The 20,433-nt window shown below is 48.6% G+C and overlaps 10 protein-coding genes across 10 annotated transcripts; 5 read left to right on the top strand and 5 right to left on the bottom strand.

Annotated features, from left to right (window-relative positions):
• Positions 1 to 201: 201 nt before the first annotated feature.
• On the bottom strand, positions 202 to 696 carry J7337_007821 (uncharacterized protein; the record flags this gene model as incomplete). The annotated part of the gene is made up of 2 exons (XM_044825448.1): positions 202 to 444; positions 583 to 696. The coding sequence occupies 2 exons, from the start codon at positions 694 to 696 to the stop codon at positions 202 to 204; spliced, it is 357 nt and encodes a 118-aa protein (XP_044681105.1).
• A 1,076-nt stretch (positions 697 to 1,772) lies between these two features.
• Positions 1,773 to 2,183, top strand: J7337_007822 (uncharacterized protein; the record flags this gene model as incomplete). The annotated part of the gene is made up of 2 exons (XM_044825449.1): positions 1,773 to 1,955; positions 1,977 to 2,183. The coding sequence occupies 2 exons, from the start codon at positions 1,773 to 1,775 to the stop codon at positions 2,181 to 2,183; spliced, it is 390 nt and encodes a 129-aa protein (XP_044681106.1).
• A 187-nt stretch (positions 2,184 to 2,370) lies between these two features.
• On the top strand, positions 2,371 to 5,006 carry J7337_007823 (uncharacterized protein; the record flags this gene model as incomplete). The annotated part of the gene is made up of 4 exons (XM_044825450.1): positions 2,371 to 3,485; positions 3,553 to 3,679; positions 3,793 to 4,959; positions 4,989 to 5,006. 4 exons carry the CDS (start codon positions 2,371 to 2,373, stop codon positions 5,004 to 5,006), a joined length of 2,427 nt encoding a protein of 808 aa, XP_044681107.1.
• A 1,371-nt stretch (positions 5,007 to 6,377) lies between these two features.
• J7337_007824 (uncharacterized protein) lies at positions 6,378 to 8,136 on the bottom strand (the record flags this gene model as incomplete). The annotated part of the gene is made up of 5 exons (XM_044825451.1): positions 6,378 to 6,813; positions 6,865 to 7,163; positions 7,216 to 7,616; positions 7,667 to 7,975; positions 8,031 to 8,136. 5 exons carry the CDS (start codon positions 8,134 to 8,136, stop codon positions 6,378 to 6,380), a joined length of 1,551 nt encoding a protein of 516 aa, XP_044681108.1.
• Positions 8,137 to 8,845: 709 nt separating this feature from the next.
• Positions 8,846 to 9,985, top strand: J7337_007825 (uncharacterized protein; the record flags this gene model as incomplete). Its single annotated transcript, XM_044825452.1, has 3 exons — positions 8,846 to 9,165; positions 9,217 to 9,484; positions 9,545 to 9,985. The coding sequence occupies 3 exons, from the start codon at positions 8,846 to 8,848 to the stop codon at positions 9,983 to 9,985; spliced, it is 1,029 nt and encodes a 342-aa protein (XP_044681109.1).
• Positions 9,986 to 10,006: 21 nt separating this feature from the next.
• On the top strand, positions 10,007 to 10,695 carry J7337_007826 (uncharacterized protein; the record flags this gene model as incomplete). The annotated part of the gene is made up of 2 exons (XM_044825453.1): positions 10,007 to 10,318; positions 10,369 to 10,695. The coding sequence occupies 2 exons, from the start codon at positions 10,007 to 10,009 to the stop codon at positions 10,693 to 10,695; spliced, it is 639 nt and encodes a 212-aa protein (XP_044681110.1).
• A 161-nt stretch (positions 10,696 to 10,856) lies between these two features.
• Positions 10,857 to 12,905, bottom strand: J7337_007827 (uncharacterized protein; the record flags this gene model as incomplete). Its single annotated transcript, XM_044825454.1, has 1 exon — positions 10,857 to 12,905. The coding sequence occupies one exon, from the start codon at positions 12,903 to 12,905 to the stop codon at positions 10,857 to 10,859; it is 2,049 nt and encodes a 682-aa protein (XP_044681111.1).
• Positions 12,906 to 14,367: 1,462 nt separating this feature from the next.
• Positions 14,368 to 14,778, bottom strand: J7337_007828 (uncharacterized protein; the record flags this gene model as incomplete). The annotated part of the gene is made up of 2 exons (XM_044825455.1): positions 14,368 to 14,557; positions 14,597 to 14,778. The coding sequence occupies 2 exons, from the start codon at positions 14,776 to 14,778 to the stop codon at positions 14,368 to 14,370; spliced, it is 372 nt and encodes a 123-aa protein (XP_044681112.1).
• A 1,384-nt stretch (positions 14,779 to 16,162) lies between these two features.
• On the top strand, positions 16,163 to 17,389 carry J7337_007829 (uncharacterized protein; the record flags this gene model as incomplete). Its single annotated transcript, XM_044825456.1, has 1 exon — positions 16,163 to 17,389. One exon carries the CDS (start codon positions 16,163 to 16,165, stop codon positions 17,387 to 17,389), a length of 1,227 nt encoding a protein of 408 aa, XP_044681113.1.
• Positions 17,390 to 17,873: 484 nt separating this feature from the next.
• On the bottom strand, positions 17,874 to 18,788 carry J7337_007830 (uncharacterized protein; the record flags this gene model as incomplete). Its single annotated transcript, XM_044825457.1, has 3 exons — positions 17,874 to 17,969; positions 18,044 to 18,506; positions 18,568 to 18,788. The coding sequence occupies 3 exons, from the start codon at positions 18,786 to 18,788 to the stop codon at positions 17,874 to 17,876; spliced, it is 780 nt and encodes a 259-aa protein (XP_044681114.1).
• Positions 18,789 to 20,433: the final 1,645 nt, after the last annotated feature.

A 20,433-nucleotide genomic window follows, 5' to 3' on the forward strand; every position in this document is an offset into this window, starting at 1 on the left:
CTATGCACTTTCAGGCCGCCACACTAGTCTGTTATAGACACTATCTGCTAAAATCATGCCATGCACGCCGAGTTAAAGGATTCTCCCTTCTAGCGGGATTCTGCTAAGAATGCACCGAGGAGTGTAGCGTATCTGGCCAGAAAGTATCATGTTAGTGAGCACTTGCTTCCACAGCAATGCGAGAGAAGTAACATAGTAGACTTACGTTATCAGAGCAACTAGAAAGTTGTGTTTTGTCAAGTCGACAGCAGCGAAGAGCATGATAGACGTCCCAAAAATGAAGAAGGCGAAAACTATAGATCTAGGGAGGCTTCCAGAGGAAGCCTGGAGGATAATTGTGGGAAGAACCAACCATAGAGGAACAAACAGGGCCACAAAGGCTTTGATAACGCGATCAAGAAGGACAGTGGAAAATAGGAAGATGTTGGGGTCCTGAGTCTTGGTCTATACGTATCATTAGGTCATGTTGTTAGTCTCGCAGAGCCTGAGGTCAATTAGTCTGGCACTGCTTACCTCACTAGTAGAGAACTACTGTAATGTCAGCAATTTGGTTTCACTCCGTCAGTCCCTAGGTAAACATACCAGTCTTCTGACACTGGGAAAGGTCCTCAATGCCAATTCCGCTAGCGTCTCCAGCCCAGATCTGTCACTTCTCTGGGCCACTCCAAGAGCCACATAGTCTGTGTCGTTGGACATGTTGAGAAAACATCCGCTCTCGGACCGAACTAGTGGTTTATTTCCCAAAACCCAGTTCTCTACATTTTGCCGTTGTGCTCTCTGTGGTTCGGGGAGCTGAAGCATGCTATTGTAGTCTTGGATGGCTTTGTCTGAGGCCTGTTAGTACTCAAGCATGGCGGCAGGTTTGTTATAGACCAACCATAGACCTCTAATGTTGAGCGGATCTGCTGTAGGATGTCACGTCTGGTAGTGTTGGCATCTTGCCTACGGCTGCAGAGCCCTAGCTGTACCCGGTCGACGTCATCACAGGCTTTCAGCCGATCTTCAAGCTCTGACAATTGATCTTGTAGGTCTAGAATACTTCTCATGTGCAAGAAGTCATATCTTTTGAGAATAGAGAAGTTTTTATCTAACGTCAAGAACTTGGCCAGGCGAGGGTAACCCTGGCGATAATCCTCTACTGTTGTCCATGTCAGCATTTGCCCCGCAGGGGAAAGAGTCAATAGTACGATCGGTGAGCTACTTTCTTGGCTGATAAGATAACAAGGGACACCGAAATAGGGTTAAATGGTACAGTAGGCAGAGCGGACTTACACATGGTACTGCTCATCATTCAATACAATGGTTGAATATATCAAACCCAGAGCTCCAGGAAGTGATGATATGTACTGCTGTTCAAACGTGCTGACACCTACCAGGAATAAAAGACAGAAACGAAATCCAGATTGCGGCTTAAGCAATCATAGGATGGTAGAGGGCCTCAGACCTGCAAGCTGCGGGTTGGAGCCTGGTTACGACTCAGCCCCCAGGCCTTGTGCAACCACACCATCAACACCACCGTTGCCTTGTCTCACACAATAGGCTACCGTTGGTTCTCGGCAATGCACTTTGTCGCCCTGTTCTCCATGTCTGCGCCAAGGAGCGGGGTTACTGAGGGATTTTCTCGTTTGAGCTGCCTGTTGTGTTGCAATTAATATTCTGTCTATCTGTATAAAGGACTTTTGATGCGATGGTGAAGATATATAGGAGCAAAAGTCCGTACCTCTGGCCCTTATGACAGAATAGCCAGCGGTGATAGTCCCCACAGGATCATCATGACTGAAAACGCAGACAAGACAGCCGAGCCCGAAACAGGTGGAGGGGCTCGCCTCACCACAGCCCCAATTCAAGACGCACCCAGCAAATCAGAGGAGGATTCAAATGTGCAACAGGTCCAGGATGAAGACGATGATGATGACAGAAAAGCCCATGTGGCTCGTTACAATAACAATGTTCCCGTAAGCGCTACGTATCACTAGTTACCTATCAGACGCTCACTTTTGCCTAAGTTTCCTTTCGAAATTGGAGAGACTGTCTGGATTGTACAACCAGGCTACCGTGCACCACGAGGGGAATTCCGCATTACAAAGGTGCACCCCGACGACTTGTTTGAGCTTGTTGATTGTGCAAACAATGTCATGCACCCAGATTTAGTGGAGGGCAAGTATTTAAGGCGTGATATCTAAGTAGCGGTCAAGAAGTCTAGATAATTGGTAAATCAAGCAGGATGGGTGGTGGCTTGGATGTTGAACTGCCCAATGCACGTTGGTCCAACAAGCCACATGTCGTGGATAACTAGATAAGAAGCGCTTATGACCGTGTCTCTACCCAATGCTCTGCATTTATTTCTCGTCCGCTCTGTAATACCGCAAAATGGCCCTCTCTTTCCGCACCTCTTCCACTTCCGCCCTCCCGAGTCATGAACAGCCAATTAACCAAGCGAGCATATCTTCGACGGCACTGGACTTTGTCTATGCTCTGTCGACAGTTGATTTTGAGCTCTATACTTCTGCGCAACTGTATTTCGATGGTACTACTACCAGGGTTGCTGGACGAGGCGGTTATGCCACTGTCGAGATTGGCACCATCAGACGTTCCAAGAACCTCGTCGCGGTTAAACGAAGTCTGATGCAATGGGAGAACCATCAACCGACTCAAACTCAAGATTCAAAAAGGATCTTGGGCAAAGGATTTGAGCAGGTTGTTCAAGAGTTGCGCATTCTTGGACACAAAAAGGTCAGGAGCCATGACAATATAGTGAGCCTTGAGGGCTTCTGCCTGGACGAGATCAACGGGGTACCCTCGCTAGCTCTCGTCATAGAGTATTCACATCTCGGCACTTTGCGTGAATTTCTGGTCCAGAACAATGATGCCCTCTCGTATGATGAGCTGTTCGACCTTGCGTTGCAGGGCGCCCGTGGCTTAGATGCTCTTCATAAGCTGCTAGTCTGCCATGCTGACGTCAAAATCGACAATGCACTTGTATTCGAGTCCTCAACGAAAATTAACGGCAAGAATGCCTGGGTGGTGAAGATCTCGGATTTTGGACAATCTATTATTGCATCCCGTGACGATCCTGCTGGGAGAGTGCCTTGTCGACCTGGGACACGTCTCCGAGAGGCTCCCGAAATCAGGCGAGGCCAGACGTTTCAAGACCCCGGCTATAATATACAGGCTGCCTTGAGGACAGATGTTTTCTCATTTGGCCTTTTTGTATGGGAAGTGATGAAGAATGGCCAGGGATACTTTGATCCGGCGTGGGCAGGGCTAAATGGAAGGCAATATAATGCCGATATGATGGAGGACTTTCTTGACAGTTTGCCTGGCGATGCCCTTTTAACTTATGGGACCGAGTTTGCAAACAGCTTGAACCAACACCACCTTTCCCAGAGGCTTCTACGGTTATTTGAGGGTTCATTGAGGGACCAGCCGCAAACAAGGAGTACTATGAGCGAATTAGTGGAAGCGTTTGGGCTCTCATGTGACAAGTGAGTGGCCACACTTCTATCCTTTGAGACACGATGCCACACTACTAAGACGTACTGACACGTGCAGATGCGAGGAAAAGCAAGTAACAACAGATTCACCTACAGATCTTGGGGCCATGTTCGCCAAACTGGGCTTTGATGTTGATGACGACTCTTCAATAGGAACATGGGGAACCAGCAAGTCCTTTTACGATGTAAGTGATGCGACTCCCTCCTAAGGAGATATATGAAGCAACCATGACTAAGATACTCAAAACAGTTAATTGAACAGGCAGACATTTCTGGATACTGCACTATGTTATCTCAGGTACCGATGTTGCTGCAGCGGAAAATCCTTGCCGAGCTCAAAGGCATGGCAATATCTGATAGCACCGAAACTCATTCCTCGGGCCACTCCGCTATGACCGTCGCTGAGTGCTATACACTTGGCTTTGGAGGGTCACACGACATTGCTCAGGTTGTCCAGTGGCTGGGAACTGCAGCTTCGAAAGGGTTCAAGAAGGCAGGGCTTGTATATCACCGAGTTTGCGAGGCTGTTGACATTCAACCGCAAGACTTGAGCGGCGCCGACGAAGGAAAGACCTTAGAGATGGCTCTGAAAGGGGTCCCCACTGAGAAGTACTTGTCGGAAAGAATCCTTCACCACAGCCGGAGCGCTCTGGAAGATGCGCGACAAAGAATCCTTGGCCATGACGCCATATCACTCCTTTCAATGGCAGAGGGGATCTTTATCTCTGCTTTTAGTGAAGCCAAAACGGATACTTTACTTCCACTGCATGCAGCTTCTTGGCTTGGGGAGGAGGCCCTTGTGGCGGAGCTATTGTCAAGCACTCCTCCAGATGCACAGTCAGCATTGGGTTTCAACGCCGCGCACTTTGCATGTCTCGGAGGCCACGTTTCGATTCTCAAACTCTTGAGCAAACATAAAGTGCCTCTGTCAGCGGCTAGTCTCCAGTTGATAACGCCTCTACACTTGGCAATCTTCTTCCAGGCTGATGACCTCGCCACAGTTGCGAAGCTTCTCGTCGAGCATGGCTGCTCGCTTGAAACACGCACGCATGCAATCAAATGGGATGCTCATGACCTTTCAGTTTATGGGACGCCAATGCAATGGGCGTTACAGACACGAAATAGGACCCTTGCGCGTATTCTACTACCATTACAAGCGCAATCACCTAGTCCTGAGTGGCTACATAACGTTATCCAGGACTTTTACTGGGAGCTATTGGAGGATCTTCTGCCTTATTTCCAAGGCCCAATAGATGATGTTGTTACATTGCAAGCAGCAGAGAGGCCATTTACTCGGTACATTGCTCACGGTCGAGACTATGGCCTAGCCATCGAAAGGACTGTCCGGCTATGTCATGATAACGGAATTTTGGGCTTTACCGCTGACGGTCTATCTCAGCTCGATCTCATAATGACCTCCACGCGTACATTAACCGACTTCTTGATGTTCAACTATGCTTTGGATGTATGTTCGGCAGACTACATACGGTACAGAGGGCCGGAACCTTTTAGTTCCCCTTTAATCGTCTCTGCATTCGGGCGCACCAACCACCAGGAAGCTCTTCGCGACACTCTGTCCCGACTGACCGAATATTATACACTTGATGAATTGGAAGATGGCCGCCTGGCCGATGACTATAATCTTCTTGGGGTGGCCGTTGCTCGTCACAATGTGACGGCGGCACGTATCTTACTCGAAAGAGGAGTTGATGTCAACAAATCATACACGCTTGGTGGTGTTTCCATCATGAACCCGATCCAAACTTGTCTTTTTGGGAGACCATTGCCTGAGATGCTGTCGCTATTGGTCGAATATGGTGCCGACCTTCTGGCCAAATGCTCTATGACGAGGCTAACACCACTACAACTCCTCCTTGTCGGTCCAGTTCAAGTAGACGACATATTGAATATCCTGGCCAGTCATTCGCAGCCGGATCAGGTATATATTGAAACTCTGTACAGGAGCTTTACTAGGTTCTGTTACATGACCGTTAGACATGGCTTAGGGACATCGCCCAGTAGCCAAGAGACGAAGAAACCTCAGCTGCGGACACACTATTTGGAACAATTCCGTCGGCTGCTGATGGACCCTAGATTCGTTTGCTTCGTCGATGAAACCTATCATCCCGATGGCTCTACAATGATCCAGCAGGCGGCAAGCATAGTGCACCATCCCGCCGTTCGGCTGCTGCTCGATGCAGGGGCCGATGCAAGTCGACCATTCAGCCATGGTAATATTTCGATACTGCCACTACAACTCGCAGTATTAAAAGGTAGACTACTACAGGAGGCGAAAGTTGATAGTCCTGACCCCATACCAGGAACTGAATACACAAGTATGGATCTGGCGATGGAGGTTGCTACAGAGCTCCTGCAATGGCATCTGGCACGAAGCGACGGCCTATTTGACGGTATCAGCGAACTCCACATTGCATACTCTATGATGTATGCCGAAGGAATCAAGAAATATCTTGAGGCAGGTCAGAGTTTGGAGGCAAAGGGACATTGGCCCGGGATTGAGAATGCGGTAACGCCCAGAGAGCTCTGTCGTGATTCATTTTGGAACTCTGAGTCGGGTTACAGCATTCAACTTCATCCACTTGTTGAAGAAGAAGGGCTTGGGCAGGAGTACAGAGATTTATTAGCCGGAATGCCGAGGGAAGCGGGACCGCTAGAGAACGCCTTTCCAGGATATGCAGAATATATGCAGAATACCTAAAGCACTAAGTACTCAAGCAGGTTTCAGGTTTCACAACTACTGCACTTTTTAAAGTTTGTCCTGACGTGTTCCTGGGTAGTCATATACAGGGAATAATATGCCTGCTGCCGATTCCTTGTAATTCCTTACACTACTAGTAACAAAAGCCCAAGGGTTCCTATACTCTATACTTCCTTCGCCTTCATCATTCTTTCAGTGTACTCCTTGCCGGCCTTTAACCACCATGCACCAATCAGGATTGCCAGACCGCCCACGACAACGCAAGTGTAGTTCATATTCGCAACCTCGACTGGCATAACGTAAGGGAATGAGAAGAAGATGATGGCAAACGTAAGCCAGCAAACTGTCACGGTGTTGACAATGGGTCCGATCGTTGAACCCATGTGGAATACACCCTTGTGCATGTTCTTCCTGCCTGTAAGTAGGTTGGTGAGAATTGGGAACATGTAGGAAATGTTGTTGATAGTGACGGCTGTTCCCAGAAGGGAGTTGAATGCGGTCGATGAACCGAGATACAAACATCCCAGAGCAGCAATGACAGCTGTGACTGCAAGCTGGGAGTTGAACGGGATCTTCAGGCTTGGGTGGACCTTGGACCAGCTGACATAAGGTTAGTAATGAATCTCTCAATTCGCATTCTTATATACTTACACCTTAGAGAGCGGAATAGCTCCGTCGCGGGAGAAGGCCCAGAAGATCCGGCCAGTGCTGAGCTGCGAGCTGATTACGCAGGGACCGAGAGCAATGAATAGGATAAACAATAGGCCGAACGCACCACCAGTCTTCTGGGTGACCTGGCGGAAGAGCTCTGCGAGTGGCATGCCGGTATTGCCAGATGTCAGCTGGTCAAAGTCCTGAATCGAGAACATCAGACTGATGAGATACGTAAGACCAGTGCAGAAGGCGATGATCAAGGTAATGGCGATGGCGAGGGGAGCATTCTTTGAAGGCTGCTTCCAGTCAGTGGCTGCTCTTGAATATAGAAGGATCAGTAGAACTTACGTTGGGCATCTCTTCTGTGATATGCGTCACTCCATCAAGACCGCCAAGAGAGTACAAAGGGTTGACCAGACCAGTAATGAAGCAAATGGCATTGTTGTTCCACCCAGTCGTGTTGATCCAAGTCCTGAAGACGAATTCGGGATCACGGTGTGTTGGGGCGCACGCAACAACGGTGACCAGCACAACGAGCCAGCCGATTTGCAGGTAGAAAAGCGAGAACTTGTTCAGGGCGGGGATGATCTTGTTGCCGAACATGACAACGCCAGCGGTAAGTAAGTTCAAGCCTTGGTAGACGATGAAAGTCTGCCAGGCCTGGATCTCGAGGTCGGATATGTATAGCGCGATCAACGCCATGAGGATCTGGGCGTAAATGATGTTGGTGGATGCAGTAGTGAAGATCCCTAGGGACTGTCAGTGGCCAAAACTCTGCTAATCGCAGGAGATGACTTACAGCCGAGAACACTGAACCAACCAGTGAGAAAACTTAGAATACCAGTTGCTCTTCTTGGGGCCACAGCCGCAATCCAATGATACATGCCGCCTTCAGTAGGATAAGACGACACAAACTCGGCGAGTGACGCTCCAAGAAAACATTGCAGGATCGTCACGAGGATGAAGCCGTAGATGACCGCGCCAGGGCCTCCAGCTCCAATCTCGGTGATAAGTCCAAGACCCAATCCTGTCCATGAGATAGTTGTCGTAGAGGCGAGACCGATCAGACTCAGGGTACTGAAATGTCGGTTGAGCTCTTGGGTATGACCTGGTTGAAAGAGTCAGTGTGGCCGAGCCTCAGAAATAATGGTTATTCGACGAACCCATTTGCGCCAGACGAAGTTCATCGGCGTTGATCTCGGCTTTTGTGTCCGAAATATCCAGACTCCGCTTCACGCTGGTAATACCTTGATCCTCTGGTGCAGCCATTGTCGCCGAGCAAAAGTCGCGATTCTCTTCCCTGTAATGTCACGCTCGCAAATGTCAGGATATGAACCAGCCCTGCAGATGTTTCATCATTGCTTCTGGGGTCACGCGAGATATAAGCATATTCATACCCTAGCACGTTATCTTAATTCTCGAACGATAGCTTATCGGGAAGTCGGCACAACGCTCACATGTTGTGTAAGCATTGTGATATGCAGATCCCCTGTTCAGAACGGGTCTTTGTAACCCCATATTTCCTGCCTCTCCAATCGCGGAGACAGGTCGGATACAAGCGCGATAATACAGATGCACAATCAACGGCCAACTGCGGACCGGTTCGGCTAAAGCGCCGGTGAACGCCGTGATTAGATAGGATATCTTGAATCAAGAGACCGGTCTTGTGAGCCAGATAAGGCCGTAGTCTATGCGGGGTAACCAGCCCCTCCACATGGTTCATGTACTAGCATCGGGGAACCGAGCTGGGTTTATCATTGCGATACGTGGAAATTGGAAGGTCTGAACTCGAAGATGTTGATCGGCAGACCCTCGCATGGCATGATGCCGAACTCGGCTTTCATGGTAGAATGGGGTTAATATCTCGCGCAACTAGCCTCTATCTATGTATAATAGTATGGCTTATAACATGGCATGGCCTCCTCGCACCTTTTTTTTGTCTCTATCCACTCATACAGGTTAAGACAGAGTTGCAGTCATGCGTTTCTCATCCATCATAAGCCTTGCAGCTCTTGCAATTGGTCATGGAGATGCTGCAAGTAGCTATGTCAAATCCATGTCGCCGAATGCGCAACAGCTCTTCACTGAGTCAATGGAATGGATGGATACCTTCTACGATAAGAAAGCAGGTTACCTATACGACTTCAGCGCCTCGGTAGCTCTCCGCCATGAGACACGCAGCTCAGTCTGGTATGCCTTTGGTCTTTTGGCAAGAAACGAGGGGTCAGATGCCGCCGAGGCTGAGAAGATCATCAGAAACACCATTGATGCTCAGTATAAGGTCCCTGCTGATGAATGGTATGTCTAGCAGCCAATCGCGTAACTCGTGTAACTCTGACACTGCTTTAGGTATGGAGACTATCAGCAGGAGCCTGAAGAGCCTTACGTTGGAAGCCCAGCTTATCCTCCCAAGATCTACGGTAGCTGGGACCCCAACTGGCGCGGTTTCGTTGGCACGACTCTAGTCATGTGTATGGAAGAGTTTCCTCACTTGCTCAGCAAGAGCACTCAGAATCTGATTCTACACTCCCTGCATAACGCGACCAAGGGCGACGAGTACCGTTTCGGACACCTCGACAAGACGAAGGACAACCTCTACCCCTCCTACAGTAACCCTGTAAGTATTTCTGGCCAGGTACTTTCTGCTTTACACGTTCTCTAACCGCGGTGATACCAGTCTATCATGCGTGCCTTTGTTTCTGGCTGGACCGGCCGTCGTCTCAATGACCGAAACATGACTGTTGGTGGCGAGAAGTACGCTCAAGATATCATCGATCTCTTCAACAAGCACAACACCCTCTCCGAGTTCAACTCGGGAACCTACACCGGCGTGTCTCTTTTCGGTCTCATCTTGTGGAGTAAGTACTTACCCAAGGACTCAGTAATGACTAAGAACGGGCCACGAATGGTTGAGAGAACCTGGGATGCTGTTTCCCAGCTGTGGCACCCCGGTATGAAGAACATAGCTGGTCCCTGGGATCGAGCTTACGGTTACGATATGAACCGCTACCTTAGCTTAATGGCTCTGTGGTTCTGGACTTTGACTGGAAAAGAGAGCTCCTCCCTGACTTCTCACGTATTCAATCCCTGGTCCTTACGGCGGCTGCTGGATTACTGACGTAGTGTATAGCCTCAAGTCATGTCGCACATGGCTGACTACGCCTGGGCGCCTCTTTTCGCCGCTCTCGACAAGACACATCAGAAACTCATCCCGAAGAAGACACTCCGAAAGCTCTCAAAGTTCCAGGGCGAGCATACCTTTACGGGAAGCGCTTACTATCCTCCCTTCGATACTGCATCGCGCAACATTACTACCTGGTTATCCGAGGATCTTACTATTGGCGCAGAGTCCTATGACGAAATTGTTATTGGCGGTCCATCTCAGTCCCAGGAGTCTTTCAACCCTGCAGTGGTCCAGTGGAATACTGGAAACGAGATCTCATTCATCTCTGTATGGGTCCCGAGCCTTATCGCAGAAACCCAAAGCTAACAAGATCACAGTTATACCCAACCGAGATGGCTCTCCAATCCCGCGTCAAGCCCGGCAAGCTCAGTTTATCGTACCCCTACGGCAATGCCAGTTCTGTATTCACCTTTGTCGTCGGTACCTTTGAGAAGAAGCGTACTGTCGCTAGCTGGGATGACATCCAGGGTCTGGAGGTGAAGGTTTCCGGCAACATCAATTCTACATACGCACTTTCATTTGCTGGAGGGTATGGTGGTGCGGACAGTCTTATTCGGGATTTTGAGTTTTGGAACTTCACGTACACGATGCCTTCCGGCTTTCAGGGAGTTCCCTCTGTAGAGCTTGACTTTAAGCTCATTTAAATTCAGACCGTAGAGGATTGTCGCCCGAGAAAAGTACCTTGTATACAATGAATAATTATATAGTCATTGATAGTTAAACGTCCAGGAATCCAAGCTTACTATAATGAACTATCGCGCCTATACGTTAAGTGAATTTGTTTTTGTGTATTAATCGGTGTCGGCTAAAGATTCGCTGAGCCTAGTTCAACAAACTCGAACTTACTACATGCACAAGCCGGCGTCCCATATATCATCTTTCCAAGTATCCTATCATGCTCCACCACCATTCCGATACCATCAGGGACATTCTCATCATAAAGCAGCCCAGGAATCCTATAAACTTGGGCCACGCCTGGGGTAGGCTCCCCCCACACAACAAGTCGGAACACAGCCCGTCGCCCACAAATCTTACATCTGATCTGACTAATACCTTCCATTGGAGTTCCGTACTCTCGCAGGAACCAGTCTGCTTCTCCGGCTGCAAGCTCCAGACGTGACTCTCGCGCGTGCTTCCCTTCCTTGCTCAACTTCAAGACCCTTATGAGCTTCTTTGCAATCTCTAACCTCTGCTGAGTCACGTCTTCCCCTGGTTTGATTTCTAGCAACGGCCCGTACTTCTCCAAATATGCCTGTATCTTATCAATATGATACTTGGCTGTCGAGGTACAAGCATCCCCAGGTCTTTCATCTTTCCATTCCATGTTTAATGCTTTATGTTCGCTCCGAGGGAATATGCGTTCCATAGCCTCACATAAGGCTTGGGGCTCCTGGCCGCTAGCCCGGACTACCTTGGACAAAATATAGTCCACGACTGATTCTGCGTCCCCTCCGAAGTCGTAGTACTCAAAGGTTTCGATGATACCAACCGTCTGGAGTTGCGGCTGGATCTTGTCGTCCCGAATGATTGACTGAGACATCGCTTTCCTATGACACCTGCCCATGTCCCAGAGCCTCCATGTTCCCGTCGAATATCCACGTAGCCATGGTGCTCGGGGGTCTATCTCTTCACTTGGTGACGGGATGAACAATAGGGGGGGGTAATCGCCTTGCTGTAGCGCAAATGTCGCCAAAGAAAAGAAGTATACAAAGCGGTTCTCGATGAGAACAAGAGGATCTTGTTCTGGTCGGAAGTCAAGCATCTTCCCTAGAGCCAAGAAGTAGTCTCTTGTGTACTGGCACTTCCTATGGCCCAGAATTCCGATTGCCCACCCGAGAGTTCGGTGCATTTCCCGCTCATTCTTCCATGCTTCCATGTCTATCCATGAAGTCATCCGTTTTAAAGTCGTATTTTGGCTCCAAATGTCCTCTGTGACAATCGAATTGCTTCTTTTCTTGACCCATTTCGAGTGCGCAGTGTCTAGATGATGACATAAATCCCTGGCATAGGCTTGAGATAGTGTGTAGTCCTCCGTGAGAATGAGGACGTCATTGCTCTGAATGTACTCCAGTGTCACCCACATACGGTCGAACCACCGAGACCGAATGATGGCTGCAAGATCGACAATAAACTTATCGTAGGGAGAGTCCTTTACTTGGTCTGCGAGATGGGTTGCCTTGACGTCGTCCAGATGGATGACTGTTTTCGCAGCATGGTTATATATCTCCGGTATCAGAAGAAGGAGCTGTTCCTGAACCTCAAGGCGCCATTGTGGAACGCTCAAGTAGTCATGCCAGACTTCGCAACCGGGAAACTTGGCTGTAAGTGCCAGGAGGGTTCTGGAAGGAATTTGGTAAACCACCCTGGAAACTTCGATGCTCTCTAGACGAAGGTCCTGCGCAGTAGCCACTGTGGGGTGCCAGGCATGTGAAATGGGTACATAGTTGATCTTTTTAGCCTTAATACAAGACAGGTGTCTGTTGAAGATTCTCAGATTCCACGGTGATACTGGCTCCTGAGTGATATCAATGACAGATGATTGTTGGTTGCTGTTCCCGGCGGCTATGGTTCGTATTGGAGGTTCACCATCCGGAAGGAATTGTTTTCCGCACGACACGCAATCAGAATCAAGGCCAGTACCCCATACGTATGATAAGAATGAAGACTGTGGGGTCTGTCGCAATTCGCTGCCGACATGGAATGACACACTAGGCTCCCTTGATATGGCTAGTGAAGCAGTGCTATTCTCGCGTTTCCTTTTTAGATCTACAGTACTCGATACGATACTGAGAGAATTTGAGCCACTGGCAATGCCATCGGCAAGGTTCTCGCTCATGTCAAGTGCATTGAGCATGATTCAAAGAAAGGGCTTCATTAGGCTAGCTGTTGGGCGGGCTGAGCCGATCAGGCGGCTTGGCACGGGACAGCGGTCGGCCGATGGAAAATTCCAACTAGGGCTAATTTATCACAGGTCTATTCAAGCCTGATGAGACGATAGGCTAATGGCGCTGAAGGGAGCATGATAACGAGGTACGGTGTAGTAAGAGATGAACATAAGCCAGCTGAAGTCAGATTAATTTGGTGGCTGGCTTCAGATAAGGATAATCGCGCTAAGATAAGCATAATCAGATCTTATCTTGCGCCAATCTCATGTGCAGGGCGAGCAAAAGAGCATCATTAAGTCAACCATGTGCTTTTCAACAGCAGTTCAAAAGTAAAGTAATTATTTTGAATAAAATAGCTTCTAAGGTTTCCAAAGGCCAACTACGCTGCTAGCTTGACTATTCCCCTGATGTCCAAACCTCAAATTCGGATAGCCCCCATCCAACACCTGACCCAGCATTAGGTGCCTCAACACGCAGTCGAGAAGTCAATATGGAAGAGAAGACGATCTTGGTCTCGACATTTGAGCTGGTTGTTATCGGAGTACGAGCCTGGTCGGGAATCTCACCCACGCATTACCTGTCCAGTACTGAAGGTCGTAACTGGTAGGGTTTCCGAACACCATCAGAGTCATCGTAGAGGAAGAGCAGCACATTATCGACAGCTTGATCCTTGCGTAAGTCGACTCCGAAATGATCTTTCAAATTTGGACTATTATACAAAGTCCAGCGGCTGTTTTGTGGAATCCCTGTTCGGAAGATCATTCCGTTGATGGCCTGCATAGGATCATCCGCTGGAGACGTGTATGAGGCAAAAGCGAGGGGAAGTCGAGGATCTCGCTGGCTATTTGCTACTATGTTTATTTGGGAGGAAACTGGTGTTGGAACAGATGGACCGACCTTGATCTTTATAAGACCGATTGTTTCGCAACTCCCAGCAAGCTGACCATCAACGTAAACTTTCAAGCCTTCGTCTCGGTCGTAGACTGAACCTGTTCTGTCCCAAATGCAGTTATAGAGTGGCCGTTGTACGCCACATTCTCAACTGCAAAATAAACCCATTCTAACGGAGTCAAGGGATTGACCACTACTGTTTCACCAGACTGGACTCTTATCCCGATCAGGCCAACTAAAACATTATCAACAAAGGTCGAGTGGTTATAATCTCCGCTGTGATCGTAGCCATCATACATCCATTTGTCTTCGTCAGGATGATGAGCTTCAGCCACATAAGGTTGCTCGTTTTTGTATTATGTCCGAGCATATCGATGCAGCATTTCATAGTAGTCCTCTGCAGTGGTGTATTTCTGCGCTAGATAATCGTGGAGAACATTTTCAACCGCAGTTAGAGTCTGCGATGTTGCAAACGGCCATGAAGGACCATCCCATCGGCAGCAATTCTCTGCCTCATACATGAACTACTTGCTTCTTCGCTCAGCTATACTCGTGCGCCCAGTCGGAGGTATCTTTGTTGACATCGTCTCTCATTGGTTTTGGGAACTGGCCTGGTCCAACGAGCAAATACTTTGCGATATCTTGACCATATCTCGTATCATGTATCCACCGGCCTTCGGTGATATGATGACCTGCAGCAGCCACGATACCACCATACGGTGCGCCATAGCTGACGGGGTACAAGAACTCACTGGCCATGTAACCATACTCTGTTCCGGTGTAGACAAGGTGTTCTTTGTAGGTCTGCCAGCGGTAGTAGTATGCCTCCAGGGTCTGTTTATCGGGTATGTTCAGCAGGGGAATGTTCTTCTCGAACCATGGCTGGTCTTCTAAACCTTTCAGAAGCAGATGCGGGTCGAGAATGGCAGTCCCTCCTGTAGACGACGACATGACGCTTAGGAAGCAAAATAGTAGCCTGGTTACATTAGTTCTGATAGTAGACCTCGGTGGGTGCAGAATAGTATGAAGTTTTACGGAATCCATTCGACCGCAGCAGAGCTATGTGTCAAAGCTATAGTTGATGTTGACGTCACATCCTCGGTGCTTATTTTATAGTGGAAACGCCACATACCAGTACGAGGGTTCCGTGATTCAGCGTGGCATATTGCAACAGATTTTATTTCTTTCGTAGAGCACGGCACGAACGATTATTCTCTACCCCTTCTAGAACACCCAATCTATAATCCATCTGCTAATACAACATCTCTGCTTCAGGATAAAGTCAAGTAACGTAACTCGCGTAGTTCTTGGGGCTACTCGCTAGTATCTGTGGCGCTCGACCATTGAATCACTAGCTACTACAAGCTTAGCTGGCATTCCAATCTCTGCTAGCAGCAACACATTAAGAGGTAACGGTCAGATGATGACCTACACCTTTCCGTTTTTGAGTGAAAGGAGGGGCTCCTTACTGCTTGCGTCACGATGCTTTCTTTCAGCCACCAGACAGTTTCCACTGAGGCTTGAGGGTCTAGAGCCTAGAGGGCATTAGAAGAAGGTGAAGCTCGCAGACTTGTATAAGCGCTAAGTGCCAAAAAGGCTAATGTCTTTGGCCAACTCAAGCGCTCAACATGCCATCATCCAATCACAAAACGTATTGGGGCTGTGCTCTTTGAACCCAGAGCGAATGCGAGCTCGGTGATCCCATACGCCACGTTGCTATTGTTGGACACACATGCTAGCCATAGCTCTTGTCAAGTCTGTCTCTTGCGCAAAGCTTAGATCGCTCAAACCCGTAGCTTCACTAATGACGTTGTCAATTGGACTCCCACGCACAATCCGTAATGGAGCTATGGATACGACTGACCATAATGGAGTCTATTGCGTGAAACGTAACAATCGTTTGTTGGAATATTCGTTCTTTTCGAGCAGATGAAGCATGGTAAGTTGACGTTGATGACCATTATATAACTCGGAGTTCCATTCGTGAAACCGAAGGCATCACCATCAACAACACATCACTTCCTCAATAACGTTCACAGCCATGTCTCCTCAACTTGAGACAGTTCTTTCGCTCAATGATTCAATGTCTGATCTTTCTTTACAGAGAGTTTCACACTACGATACGAACGCCCAAGAACCTTTGGGTGGGAAAACAGAGAATGTGTCGGTTACTCTACCTCCAGTCACCCTGCCAGATCAAAAGGGCTCAGAAATGACACGCGACCTTCGATGTAAGTGCTTCGGCTCACCATCTGTCAAGCAACCGTACTAATTCTCGTCAGACAAACACGCTTCTACTTACCGAAGAATCTTCGCGTTCATCTTCATCACCAACATGGCAGTATTCATTGCCCTTCTCGTTACCTCTAAAGCTAGTATCTTATCAAGAGATGCCGCCAGCGCAGCCTCTGCAAACCTCATGGTATGCATCTTATTTCGACAAGAGGAGTTCGTGAACCTTTGCTACGAAATTGTGGTGCTGGCTCCTCACTCGTGGCCGCTCTCTATTCGGAAACGATTAGCCAAGGTCTTTCACTACGGAGGTTTCCATAGTGGTGCTGGAGTTGCTGCTACTGCTTGGTACATGGCCTATACCATCCTTGCCACTCAGGAATGGGCTGGGGACAGACAAAAGTACAAACTCGTCAACATGATCACCAGTTGGATCGTGGTTGCCATGTTCCTCATCATTCTCATCGCAGCTTATCCCAGTAATCGACGAAAGTTCCACAATCATTTCGAATCTTTCCATCGATTCGCCGGCTGGGTATCTTTGCTCGCCTTTTGGGTACACAACATTGTGTCAGCTCGTGTTACGGCACATGAGTGGAACCAGTCTATTGGTTATGCTCTTGTGCGATCTCCCAACTTCTGGTGCATCTGTGTTACGACCTCATGCACGATCGCATCATGGTCCCGACTGCGCCGCAGGGTTGTGTACCCCGAGAAACTTAGCGATCACGCCACTCGTCTTCACTTCAAGTACCGAGGAATGAAGCCCTTCTATGGTCTCAAGATCAGCGACAAGCCCATGACAGAGTGGCATGCATTTGCTACTATTCCTGATATCGAGCCGGAGTCTGGCAAGGTTGAAGGTTTCAGCGTTGTTGTTTCCAATGCTGGAGATTTCACCAAGAAACAGATCATGAATGACAGTGAGCGAAAGCTCTGGGTTCGCGGTGCGCCTCTTCATGGGCTTCTCTATACATCAAAGCTATTTCGTCGAATCGTCATCGTCGCTACTGGATCTGGTATCGGGCCTTGTCTTTCTCTTCTCCATGCCGATGAGACCCCTCGCCGTGTTCTCTGGTCTACTCGCGATCCTGAGAAGACATACGGACCAACTGTTGTCGGTGCAGTTCAGCGAGCTGATCCAAATGCAGTTATATGGAACACCACTGAGCGAGGTTACCCGGATATTGTCCGTGAGACTTACCAACTTGTGGTGGAGTCTGACGCAGAGGCAGTTTATATCATCTCGAACCCCAAGGTCACTGAAAAGGTTGTTTTTGGTATGCAAACACGAGGTGTCCCAGCATATGGAGCCATCTTTGACTCTTAGATGTTTACACATTGGGAATTGGGGTGCTTTTGTTTAAGGTTTAGAGAATCAGTGGCTTTTGCATAGACTATAGATTATAAAAGACACGAGGCTAAAATAGATCCATATATTACTAGAACAACGAATGATTACACAGCATGAGGAAGCGTCCTGATGTTAACATATTTATGTCTTGATCTTCCCCAAGCCAGGTGCGGGCGAGTCTTGGACAACCTGTATCTCAAGGCTTGCCTTCAGACTGAGCCTTTTCGTAATTATGTCTTCTAGCCTATACACTAATAAATTTAAATATTGTTCTTAACGGTGTTAAATAGGGCTCTTCCCTGCGGATATAAAAACATCTTTTCAGCATCAATCTAGCAGTAGCGGTACCTAAATACTTATAGATCCAGACTGAACACAACTGATACACAAACTCCAGTGTCGCCGAGAGAAACGAGACTCAAACGCCTGATATAACCTTATCCACTTTGCATTTTATAATTCATTTCTTCGGCTTCCTTCCCCAGACGACATAAAGAGGCATATAGGCATGAATGCGCGGGTTCACCAGATCTCGCCGAACATCAATTAGAGACACCTATAAGCAAGTTAGCAGTTGAAAGCATCGTCTGGAATAGCATTATAGCCTGCTGAGCTATGTGGCTAGCTTACCTCAATCTGAGCACTGGTCCGTTCAAAGGCCTTATTCAAGAGCTGATAAGAGAACCCAGATAGTCCATCGAGCATGTGATCAGCCCACATCCATCCCACTTGCTTGAGCCGTGGGTCCTTGGCCCAGCCGTTGATAGGCATCTTGATAATACGTTCGTGGACATCCACAAAGCCAACCCGCTTGTAGATCTCTTTGAGATTCTTGCCAAAGATGGCCGGGCGCTCTAGCTTATCCGCCGCCGCTATCAAGTCATTGCACCATGTCGCAACTGGGCCTTGAGGATCAAGAGTGTCGTCGTCGCACAGGGGAATGCAGTCCGTCTCTTGCGACTCAAACCAGCCGCCGGGCTCAAGCGCATTGAAGGCTTGCTGGGCTATCTGCGTCTCAAAATCCGACCAACATCCAGAAGTGCTACGCGTGTGAATATAGTCAAACTTCTGATTGAACATCCACTCGTCGCTTCTATTGTATCTTGGTCAGAATGATTGATCGGGTAGGGCGGATGTTGCAGAAAGAGACTTACGAGTCCTCGACGTAGAAGTAGACATTCGGAGGCACGTCGTTTGGTTGAATGGGAGATAGGTCTGTGCCGATAATTGTGGCGTTGGGGAAGATGTCACCCATCTGGATAGCCCAGTCGCCTATCCCAGTGGCGACATCGAGAATATTCTTTGGTGGCCTTCTAGTAGAGAGCGGTGCCAGGTACAGCTTGCCTTTCATAATCATCTTATAGCACTCGCCCATAATTCCGAGTCTCTCTTGCTCTGTATTGTCATTAGGGAACAGATATGCTATATGGGAGTGAATGGTCAGTCAAATGTTGTAAAACTGCAAAGGAATCTGGGTTGCTTACATCCAGCACGATAAGCATGATAGGTACGGCCAAACTCTTCAGGAAACGTCTGCACACTGTCGGTCAAAGAAGCCGAATCATCCCAATCCTCGACCTGGATAAAACTCGACGTCGCTGATGAGGCATGTTCTGCTGAAGAGACCGACCTGGCCGCAGACTGAGCCTGAGACTGAGAGGAGAAAAAAAACACCAAGTCAGCTCGCTGCAACGTGCTCTTGACATGGGACAAGTTTAGCCTACATTAGCTCCCAAGGGAAGACCGTCTGTCGCCCTCAAGTCAGTCATCGAGGGGCAGTTGAAAGTGAATTCCCCACTTCGGGCATTGACCTCGTTTCCACCGCGGGCATCTCGGTCTTGGCCTTCCAAGGGCTGTTGGCTCTGTTGGTCCACCATCCAGTATATGTATCGACACGACGACGTGGTCGTGTGTATGTTGGTTGGCTCGGTTTGATATGGGAAGAAATTTGATCATAATGTGGCTCAGGCCCTTTGGGCAAATCGTGGTGGTTGGCGAAGAGACTAGTGGCTGACTGGAAATTAATTCCTCCTTTTCCGATATTAGCGTTAATATTTCTGCAAACAGCCATTTCGCGCTGCGACAAGAGCAGCTCAGTCTTGAATGAGATTAGCTCTTGCAAAAAAGGATTTCCTACGTAAAGTAAATGCTGCAACTAGTTAGTATACAGAGTTTCTATGTCAGGATAAGTAAAACCGCCAGATTAAACTCTCACCAAGAGATATAGTAGGAGTCCTCTATAGATTAAACTGCTACCCGAATGTCTGGCATGTTATTCGTCCCGCTTGGCCGGGAATTCTACCGGTTCCGTGGCTCTGGTAATGTCTTGTCACACTTGGTCCAAGTCCCTGGTACTTGAGACGAACACGTCACGCAAAAAGGAGAGGGGGGACCCGACGGCCTCGGATTGGCCCGGCTTCAACGGAGCATGGACCATCTTTTTGAGACCTGTTCGTGAGGCCTGATGTGGATGCATGCTTCGGCTGTTACCGTACCCTCAAGGATGCTTATGCACTTCACAGCCAACACGTTCAGAAAATGGCGCAGACCGTTGCCTACACGTGATAAAACACCTGGCCTGTTGATCAAAGCAAGTCTGAGATCACCAATGGCAAAAACGGTGGAATGACAGACTGTAAAAGATGCTCTGTACTAACAGCCCCCGCTCCGCTTCAGGGTAGTCAAGTTGCTTGATCCGAGTGGCAATCTAACGTCACCGCTACAACTTTTAGATATGGTTACCTCGCCAGTAACTCCCGCTTACTGATGACCGGTCATATCACGAGTGCTCTAGGCACGCTAAGAAAATGATCTAGACATGCGTGACAGCGTGGCCCGCTACGCTTCTGGCGGCAAGCGGGCAAACCTCCCACATCTGGCTCAACGTGCGCTCCATCCTGGCTTCGCTTGTACCAAAGGTCCATACGCGATCACCAACAGACAGTCAGTAGCGGCATTTATTCCTTGCAAACTTAGCAATACAACATAACAGAAGGGAGCCGATTATAGTCTCCCTTGAT

The sequence above is a fragment of the Fusarium musae genome, chromosome 5 (genome assembly GCF_019915245.1).
Source record: "Fusarium musae strain F31 chromosome 5, whole genome shotgun sequence".
NCBI classification, from domain to species: domain Eukaryota; kingdom Fungi; phylum Ascomycota; class Sordariomycetes; order Hypocreales; family Nectriaceae; genus Fusarium; species Fusarium musae.